The following is a 10,365-nucleotide window of genomic DNA, read 5'->3' on the forward strand; positions in this document are numbered from 1 at the left end:
AAAAAAAAAAAAAAAAGAAGGAACCAACTCTCGAAGGTCGTCCTCTAACTCCACCAGGACATCTCTGAATGCTTGTGTCCACATATACACACATACACAAAACAAATTTTAAAAATTTTTAAATGAATCTAAGAGAGAAAACTAAATCACACATGCTAGTTGAAAATATGAAATCCCACATTTCATTCACATATTTCTAAGGAGATGGGAAGAGAAAGGTCTCTGACTCTTTTTGTCATTGTCCTAAAGATTCTTAGCTTTCTATACCCAGGGATAAATTAGCCTTATGAACTGAGTCCCAAGCAAGGTTCTACCTGAATGGTAACACTGGTCTCTCTGTTTATCATCCCAGTACAGACCTTGGAAATGTTTCTCACAGTGACTTGGCACCATCCAGCAGGCATTGATCTGATTCTCTGCTCCATCTACTGGAGGAAAAGTTAGCTCCATAGGGAGATAAGTCTGCTTGAACTGCTCAAGTGGAAGCCCAACCCTTGCAAATCTATCCGTGGGCTGGAAGGGTCTGGGAATGTAGATCAATGGCAGAACCTTGCTTGGCAGGTACAAGGCCATTGGTTTTATACCCAGTCCTGCTAAAAAGAAATGAAATTTGCTTGTATGAATTACTTATTATAGATGCTCCACTGACCTGAGAAAGGTTTTTCAGAATCTATTTGTCTTTGGAGTGCTACATGGAATTCATCTTTGAGAAACATATAAATTTTGTTCTATTTTTTTAAACAGGAAAGAAATAGAAAATTAAGCCATTAACATTCCTCTCAGTGTTTCTGAACTTTAAGCCTGTTACACATTCCTGAAGGGTCTAGTGCTTTATCAAAGCCATGCTAAATATTAAAGAAGCAATTACTTTTGAACAAATAATGGGTGCTGTAAAAATCTCATCAGCATATAAACTCAAACTGTTCGTAATGTATGGAATATAAGTGGGTGGAAGACAGATCTCAGCAGAACATGAGAAAACAAGCCCTCTGTTTCTGTGTCTGTAGGTCCTGCAGGTTGAATTAAAAGAACTGCAAAAAAATAAAAAATAAAAAAAAAACAAAAAACAAAAAAAAACCCAAAACAGTCCCTTCCAAATTGTTCTATACTGGTCCAAGTGGTGCATGCCTTTAATTCCAGAATTCAGAAGGCAGAGTCAAGCAGATCTCTGTGACTTTGAGGCCAGACTGGTCTACAAATTGAGTCCAGGACAACAAGGGGTATTACACACAAAAACCCTGAAACAAAAACAAAAACATCATCAACAATAAATGTACAGTAAAGTGGCTTGGAAAATGTCATCAAAGTCCATAGAGTATTATCAGCAATTTAGAGACTGTTTAAATCATACAGGAGGATTATGAAGGTCACATGCTCCCAAATTACATCCAGGGTTTGAGTGTCTCTGGACTCACTGTCTTGAAAGCAACCACTGGAGGACACCCTAAGATGACTATTCTAATCATACACTTATCAGCAGATCAGGGACCAGCTGCCTCAGAACATTCTAAGATTCTCTAACATTGCCTGTAAATGAGTCATATAGCATTGGAACTTGTACAAAAAGAAATGGCAAAAATGGAGATGGGGGTTTCTTGAATGTTTGTGGGAGACTGTTAGAGTTCTTCAAAAGACCCTCACTCTCAAAGACCACAGAGACTGCCATCGCTGCAAACTGCATGAGGATTTTTTAATTGATCCAACATGTTGGGGACTCCCCTCTCAGCACGCAGGCCAGAGGAGAGACCCAGAACAAAGAAAGAACAAATTTTTTATACTTTTGTAAGGGGCAGATTTGAGCAACAGGGTAACTGGCTTATTCTAATTGGTGTAGCAAGTAACCATTTTAGGCATTGGTCGGTTTGCATAGTGACTACCTCTGGCCTAGTGACTCACTTTGCTTGCCCCCATGGTGGGTTACTATGATTTGGTCAGCAAAGCACATTTTGAACTTATGGGTCAGTTATTAACATCACAGCTATTAATGTCACAGGGAATTCCAGCAAGGTCAGAGTAATTTGTGGGGTTTTTTTGTCAGAATTCAGTGTAGGGTGAGATAGGGGGATTCTTCTGAGAACTGTTATTTTTGGTATGGTTATTTCTCTGAGAACAGCTAATATTTTTTGACAGCTGTAGACTTAGTCATTTTGACCACTAAAACTCTGTTTTTACATTTGTTTAGTCAGCCAGCTTCCTTATTTGTCTCTGCACGTGGCCTGCAAGTACAGTTTGGAAAGTCCTTTTTGAAGGGGGAAGGGACTGGGTGGTCTTGAATTCATTTTGGATATTACAAGACAATAGCAAGGTTGGGGCCATCTGACATGATAGAAATTTCATTTGTAGAAATGAACAGTGTCAAAGAGTTGTATGAAGAAATAAGTATGAAATTCTTTGGTGCATTTGACTCTTCTACTTCCCTCTCTCTGTCTTTCTCCATAGCCAGTGCTGATTTCCCATATAACCCGGGACAAGGCCAAGCTATAAGAAATGGAGTCAACAGAAACTCAGCTATCATTGGAGGTATGTAGGACATAGAACAGACTTTCTAGCAGCTACTCACCAGGAAAAAGCAAGTTAAAACAAATGGGGCTGGAGAGATGGCTTAGCAGTTAAGAGCAGATACTGTTCTTCCTGATGGACACAAGTTCAGTACCCACATCAGACTGCCCACAACTGCCTGTAACTCCAGCTCCAGGGAATCCTTCATAGGCACCCACATGCATATGCCCATACTCATGCACAGACAAACACATACGCATAAATAAAATATATTTAAACAGGTAGCTAAATGACATTATCCCAAGTTCAATTATAGTCTCATCAAGGTCCCTATCCTTATTAATTTTGGCTTTTTTTAAGATAAACTCATAGTATGAACCTATGCATGACAACGGTCAGTGACTATTAAGTTCATACGCTCATATCCACCACCACAACATACAGAACACATCATCCTAAAAAGACTTCTCAGCAGCTTTTATAACCACTTTCTTTTAAACCCCATCTAATCCTTTTGCTCCTCCAAGGTTTCAATAACTGGTATAAAATTTGTCTTCCTTTTCATTGCATAATATTTTGTTTTTTGGTTTTTTTTAGATCTGTCCACACTATTTTGTCTATCAATAGCATTTCTTTCTCTTGACAAGTTGCATTTTATTGAATGAATATGATGTCCTTTGTTCTATCTACTTACCTATTGCTAGATTGTCTCCATATTTGGGTTATTATGAATAAAACTACTATGAAAAATCTTGCACACATCTTAGGCAGACATAGTATCCATTTTTCTTTGACAATTCCTAGAAATTCAATCACTAAGATATTAAAGTAAGTAGATCTTTAGCTTTGTAAGACATTAACATGCAGCTTTCCACAATGATCCAACCACCTCGCAGTCCTATGATCAATATCTAAAAGACCAGGTGCTCCGCAGTCTCACCAACTTTCACCACTGTCAGCCTTCTTACTCAACCACTCTGGTAGATGAGTCGAGATGTCACTGTGCTTTTTGATGTGTGATAATCATCACTAGTGATGCTGAGTGTCTATTCATAAGTTAATTGTCATATATATTTTGTGAACTGTCTTGAAATCTTTCTCCACCTCCTTAATTACTTTGTTTTGTTTCTCACTATTGATTAGAAAGAGCTTGTATGCTGTATACAAGTCCTTTGTCAGACAGACATCATAAATATTTTTTCACAATCTACAGTTTGTTAACAAACCTGACTCCATGTTGTACAGGTCCTATACATTTTTATTGATTTTATGTTTAGTGGTTCTTTCTATTACAAAGCAAAAGAGGGCTGCAGTGTCTAGCTGTGGTTACAGATGGGTCTGATTCTGACAGTTCTCACTTTGTTGTTTTGAAGTTCTATCAGATGGGTCCACATTTGGAATGCTTACCTCTTCTTGAATATTTTGTCATTGTGAAAGGTTGCTTATTCCTTCTGGGCAAGAGGACAAGTCACTTCTGATTCCTGTTAACCCCTTTGTGTCTGGAAGCAGACAGAGCCATGTGTTACTTCTGCTGTCCTCATAACTATCACTGGGAACAAGTCACATCCCAGGGAGCTGGGATCGAGGCAGTGGTGAGAAAATCTGGGATGTGGACAAGGCTTGTCTAACTCTGGTCCTTCTCTGGTCCCCCTAGGGGTCATCGCTGTGGTGATTTTCACCATCCTCTGCACCCTGGTCTTCCTCATCCGGTACATGTTCCGTCACAAGGGCACCTATCACACCAATGAGGCCAAGGGAGCTGAGTCAGCCGAGAGCGCAGATGCTGCCATCATGAACAACGACCCCAACTTCACAGAGACCATTGACGAGAGCAAAAAGGAGTGGCTCATTTGAGGGGTGGCTTTTTAGCCATGGGATAGGGAGGGAGGAGTTAAGGGAGGAGGGGGAGGGACAGAGCACCCTGCGTCATACCCCTGAGCACACGCTTACACTATCAGCACAAGCTGGGGAAGGCAAGCAACCCAATACTCTTAAGACTGATGGCCACACAAAATATACTTTTTAATATTTCTTTATAGCTGAGTTCCCGCCCCCTTCTGTATCAAAACAAAATAATACAAAAATGCTTTTAGAGTTTAAGCAACAGTTGAACTTTGTAGGTACTATCTGTCTTATTTTGTGTGTGTTTAGAAGTGTTCTAAAAACCCGTGGTAACAGGGCAAGTTTTCTACATTTTTAAGAGCCCTTAGATCGTGGATATTTTTTTCTCAAGAAAAACTGATACACATCCATGCAGCCTCTGACATTCTCTTTCTTTTGCATCTAGTCGACTTTTAATGGGCTGTTGTAGCAACTAGTTTGTGTCCAAATAATATTTCTTTTGGTGTCCCATAAAATGGAAATGAGAAAAGGGGCAAAGAGCCTATTTGCCCAGTCTTCTTCAATGACACCTCAGTCTAGGCCAGTTTTCTGAAGGTTCCTGTCTGGCTTAGCCAGGGAAGGGAGAGTGAGTGGCCTGTCCTGCAGCAGTGGAACCAGCACAAGTGGATACAAGCACCCAAGAATCCAGCTAATAAATGTATATTGGGCTTATTGCTTTTGTTTTTATTGACTTCTACATGCTGATATCCCATGTATGTAGTCTTAGACCTGTTTAATATCTGTAACTATCAGCTATAATACTGTGGTGACCAACTGCTATAGGATTTCGCCTCTGTTTTAACTACAACATATTGGATTGTATGTGTCTGTGCCTCCATGGGGGATTAGAGCCAGAGGGAATGTCTTCTTTGCTCTGTTTCTTTTATATTTATAACAAAAATATGGACACTTTCTAGTGAATGCATAAGTTAGTGTGCTTTTCTTATTTTGCTTTAAATTTCAAGTTTTTACACTGCTGTGATAAAATCCTCACAGATAGCATTCTCTGGATGGCACAGTACAATAAAGCCAACTTGCAGCTGCTGTTACTCTGGAATCATGTGGGAGACACTGCCATATTTTAAACCAACTTTATCACAGGAACTCTATCATGATACAGAGACCTGTGACAGACACATTAGAATCTGAAGTCACCATCAACCTGATCATCGATTATGGCTTCTCTTCAAGAGAACATGATTGTCTAGTGAATAACACATCTTAGGATAATCAGGAATCTTGGGAAATTTGCTCCAAAAATTTTTCTTGATTTTATGTAAAAATAATAGGCTTTGTGTAAGTAAATGGGAGCAATTCTTCCTATTGGAGCACCCAAAAAGAATTTAATCACTTTATTTTTTTAATTACACAAAAGTTCTCTCTTGAATGGTTGCCATTTATAATTGTAATATGTCGGGCCTCTTATACTTAAAAATCTCTTTTTAAAAATTTTGTAGGCTCCAACATTTTGAGGAATTAAATGTGATGATTCTTTCTTTCTCCTCTTAGAAGGACAGTGAGGTTAAAGTAGTATTGATGCTATTTTTCTCGTGGTCTGTCTTAATAACCTGCGTATTTCTACTTAGTTGGGATTTTACCAGATACTTTCAAGGTTCTCCAAATGCTTAACTTATTGGAGGATCTCAATTTCTTGAATAACAGAAAACCTTATCCCAAGCTGCTCTTTGCACAAGTTTATAACAGGCTCCAAAAGGATGCAAGGGGAGGCAAGTGCCCCCCACCCACCCACCCTTGAATCAAGGAAACAGAGTAAGAGGGAATCCTGAGACTCTCTTTAATTGCAAGCAGACCTCAAACAGTCCCATGAATACCCTGAACTGTCAAGCCTTGCTCATTTTTTCATAAGGCAGATTAAATGAAAAGGTATGTAACAGAACAAACTGTGAGAACAATTGTAGCATTTACTTATGAGAACACATTTGAGACCAAAGGTCATCTTATTTCATCGAGATACCTGACCACAGTGCATTCTTCGCCATAATTTCAAACTGAAAAAGCAAATGTTTACCATTATGGCTTGAAATTGTGATTTAAAAACAACTCATTTTACAGGCATTACTTTTGCACCTGACAAATACTGTCAGATGGAAATGCATGCCTTCTGGCACTTCCTGAGATAGCTGTGTTCCTTGTGCCTCACCTTCATCTCAGCACTTCTCTTCCCTAAAATGATTAGCAAGAAAAACCATCAAGGACAGCCCCAGTGTTAAAGTGTTCGCACCCTGTCCCTCTCCTCACTCTTTCCTTCCCTTGTTTCTGCCACAAAAGACAAAGACTGAGGGCCAGCCCATCTCTCACATATTAGCAAGTCTAGGGTGCTGAATGTCATCAGTTAAGACACACAGGAGGTCCACTGACACAGCTTCTCCTAAGCAGTTACAGGATGGCTGGCAAACAGGACACACAAAGGTGGGTACAGTAGTAACTACATTAATTGCTAAATGAGTCCTAAAGTTTTAACCTCTTCTTGGAATGATGCCGCCCTTAACCAAGCTAATCACATCTGTGTATGACAGACATGAGTGCTCTGTTATGAATGGGAAATAATGGCTCATTTGAAGAAAAAGAACGCAATTCTCTGTTGCAGCTCTTGCCTTGACAGTTTTGCATGACGCTGCTTCAATAGTCATGGTGTAACCCAGACTTGCCTGATCCTACTCTGTTCTTCTCCACTACCATCTCAGCATCTTATATCCAGTGTATCAGTCACCAAGCACAGACTAATGGAAAGCCCTGCAAGCAATAACAATATATAAACAAACAAACAAAACCCAAGACACTGTACCAAAGGAATAAGACACACTGGTGTATGCCTGTAATCCTAGCATTTGAGAGACTGGGACATGAGGGAAATGAGTTCAAGGTTAGCCTGAGCTACATAGCAAGTTCCAGCCAGCCTTGAGCTGTCTAGTGAGACAAGTCTCAAAAAAGTTCTAAATAAATAGATGGCGCTTCAGAGAACATTGGTGGCTGACTGAGGCTTGTGCATGGATGAAACTTGCTCTGCATTTAAACAAATATCTCTGTTTTTCATGAAGCTAAAAATGAAAGACTCCAAATGAATGCAAAATTGGTGGCACTCTATATTCCTAAAATAGCATATTCTCTGGATTTCATAGAAGCTAATTCAGGACATCAAAATTATTTCATGGCTGAATTTTCCCTGGGCCTTCTTAATATGTAAGAGTGTATTTCCTCACTGCTGTCTACCCACTGTTTAAAAATAGGAGGTTTATGAATCCATTTTATTAAAGATCTTGGAACAAGAGTTTAGAGGATGTTTGTTAGAAATCTTCCTATTGCTCTGCATCAGATGAGAACACCCCCCCCCCCAAAGGAGCAGGAGTTCAAAGGCAGCAGAGGCAGAATCAGCATGAGCAGTGAGTAGACTGAGTGGTTGGATAGCTTAGGAGAGCATCAGGCACATCCTGTGAGCTAGGCACAGACAAAGGCTTGTACAGCAAAAAGTACTGCAGAGAGAAGCCAACAGGTACTGGCTCCAACTGTACCAGAGTTAAGGTAGTGTTGGAAGACACGCTAACTTCTACAGTAAGATCTGTTCTCTTTGATCTCTCAATTTGTTCTTTTTTTCTCCTCTCCTTGCTGCACCTTACTCTTCAGGGGAGAATGTTAATAATCCTTTTACATCTCATGCTTATAAACAATGTCTGCTGCAAACTCTTTTTTTTTTTATTCTGTGATTTCAAACACTTAAAAAAAAAAAAAAAGGAAAGAAACATTTCACCACATTGAGTTTATTCAACCAATAATAGTTTCTGAAGTGCTCTTCCTGATAAGCGACCTGATCCTGAAATAAGTGAGGAAAAGCAACCACGCATCTCACTCATTTTTGGCTAAAAACAAAGGGCATCTTTTTTAGATAATGATTTAGTGTGACCCCGAGAGTTAGCTGATAGATCTCAACATGTATATAGGCATGGAGACGCACATCTATAATCCCAGCGTTTATAGCCAAGAAATCAGGAATTTAAGGCCAGCCTCAGCTATATAAGGGTTCAAAGCCAGCCTGGGCAACAGTGAAACTCCGTCTTAAAAGAACAAGCAAAAAGAATCTCAGGCCACCAAGACAACTCTGCAGGTAAAAGCACTTGCCATGCAACCCTGACCATGTAAACTCAATCCATGGATCTTATCTGTAGTGGAAGGAAAGAACTGACTCCCAAGAGTAGTCTTCTGATCCCTACACACACACACACACACACACACACACACACACACACACACACCATAAATAAAAATTATGCCAGGCGTGGTGGCACACGCCTTTAATCCCAACACTTGGGAGGCAGAGGCAGGCGGATTTCTGAGTTCGAGGCCAGCCTGGTCTACAGAGTGAGTTCCAGGACAGCCAGGGCTACACAGAGAAACCATGTGTCGGAAAAAAAAAAAAAAAGAATAAATCCCCACCCTTTCTCCATCCTAGACTTGCTATGTGCCCCTGGCCATGCCCAAGAACTTCTGCCCATCCTTCTCTAGTGTTTAAATGAGATTGCTTTACCTACTTCAAGAGACAATTATGAGCACAATGGATTCTTGACTGTGGAACACTTTGAAGCCCAAATATAAAGTCCAAAGTTAAAGGAACCTCAAAAATGACTGAGTTGACTTATGGCTGCAAGCTGCATTAAAAAGGCACTATGCAATGTGCCATGCACACAAATGTGGGTATTGCTGAACCACTGCTGAATTTTGAATCAGAGACCTCCGGGGAGCTAGACTGTCAACATAGGGAAGTAGAACCCAATGGAAACCTAGAGAAACTGGAAATTAATTATAAATCTCTGAATCCTCACATGGGCCCAACTTGTGGCTCGCAGTATACACAAGTGGAAAAAAGGTATTTTCATGTAGCCTGGAAGCCCTATGCCTCTACAGTACAGTCATTACTCCATAGTAATGTCAGAAACTTTCAAGAGAGTTTCTTTTACCACAGTGTTTTTATATATTCTCTCTCTCTCTCTCTCTCTCTCTCTCTCTCTCTCTCTCTCTCTCTCTCTCTCTCATTTAAAATAGTCTATAAAATCACTGTCAATAAAACAGAGAAGTGATGTCCAAAAGCTGAGTAAAGACTGGACAAAGGTAATAAAGATAGAAATGGGCACACATGTGTCCACATCCAACACCCGTTCACACGTTTCTGTTCCACATGGAAATGTGCTGTGAGAACACATCTGCTAAGACAGTTTGCCCCATTTCCCAGGCCTGGATGACTTACAGTACACGGGTGATGGCTTCTGAGATGGCTGTGAAGGTGTAGCAGTTCCTCCCCAGGAGGCCAAGAAACTGTTCTGGATGTTGCCAATTCTCAGTTTTGCTTTGTAGGGTTCTTGTCGGTTTTTAAGCCCATGGTGACTGTAGAGGTTAACGCTGAGGAAAGCTGAGCTAAGTATTCTTCCTGTGAGTCAGTTAGGACTCCATCCCTGTGAAACAACGCGAAATTTCACTCTCTAAAAGCAACAGCATGTAAACTAGAATGAAAGAAGGAAATTATGTATGTATGCCTATTATTCTTTTGTGAATGTCCTTCATTTACCTAAAGTTATATTAGAAACAGATTGATAAATAAAAGATTCAAAATAGTTTTAATTATCCTAAAAGCAATTCTTTGTGTTTTATACCAATTGGTTGTCTTAGATCTAATCTTCAGCCTTCTGCAAATGTGGAAAAGTAGCTGTCTACTGAGAATACAGGTGTCTTGAAAGCTGTAGAGATGTAGACACCTCTCCAAAGGCAGGTCTTATTTAGATCCATGGTTAACCTTTTCTTGCAAGTATACCCTCCTCTACCATTTTGCATGGAGTAGCTAAATGGATATTGACTTCATATTTGGGGTTAATTTATATGCAGCTTGAAAAAATGCAGTTAGAGTCAATTTATCTCCAAAGTATATTGTGACCTTTATCTGGAAAGTGGGTATTACTAGACAGTGGGCAGAATGATCCA

General features: G+C 39.9%; 1 protein-coding gene across 3 annotated transcripts in view; it reads left to right on the plus strand.

Moving 5' to 3' along the window:
• Positions 1 to 5,308, plus strand: part of LOC110296266 (contactin associated protein like 2) — a 265,695-nt gene extending 260,387 nt beyond the window's left edge. For all 3 annotated transcript variants that reach the window (XM_021164874.2, XM_021164875.2, XM_029478370.1), the window contains 2 exons: positions 2,440 to 2,520; positions 4,154 to 5,308. In XM_021164874.2, the coding sequence (XP_021020533.1) occupies positions 2,440 to 2,520; positions 4,154 to 4,353 (281 nt within the window). In that variant the 3' untranslated portion in view covers positions 4,354 to 5,308. The remainder of the gene's footprint in view (positions 1 to 2,439; positions 2,521 to 4,153) is intronic.
• The last annotated feature ends 5,057 nt before the right edge of the window (positions 5,309 to 10,365 follow it).

The sequence above is a fragment of the Mus caroli genome, chromosome 6 (assembly GCF_900094665.2).
Source record: "Mus caroli chromosome 6, CAROLI_EIJ_v1.1, whole genome shotgun sequence".
NCBI lineage: Eukaryota > Metazoa > Chordata > Mammalia > Rodentia > Muridae > Mus > Mus caroli.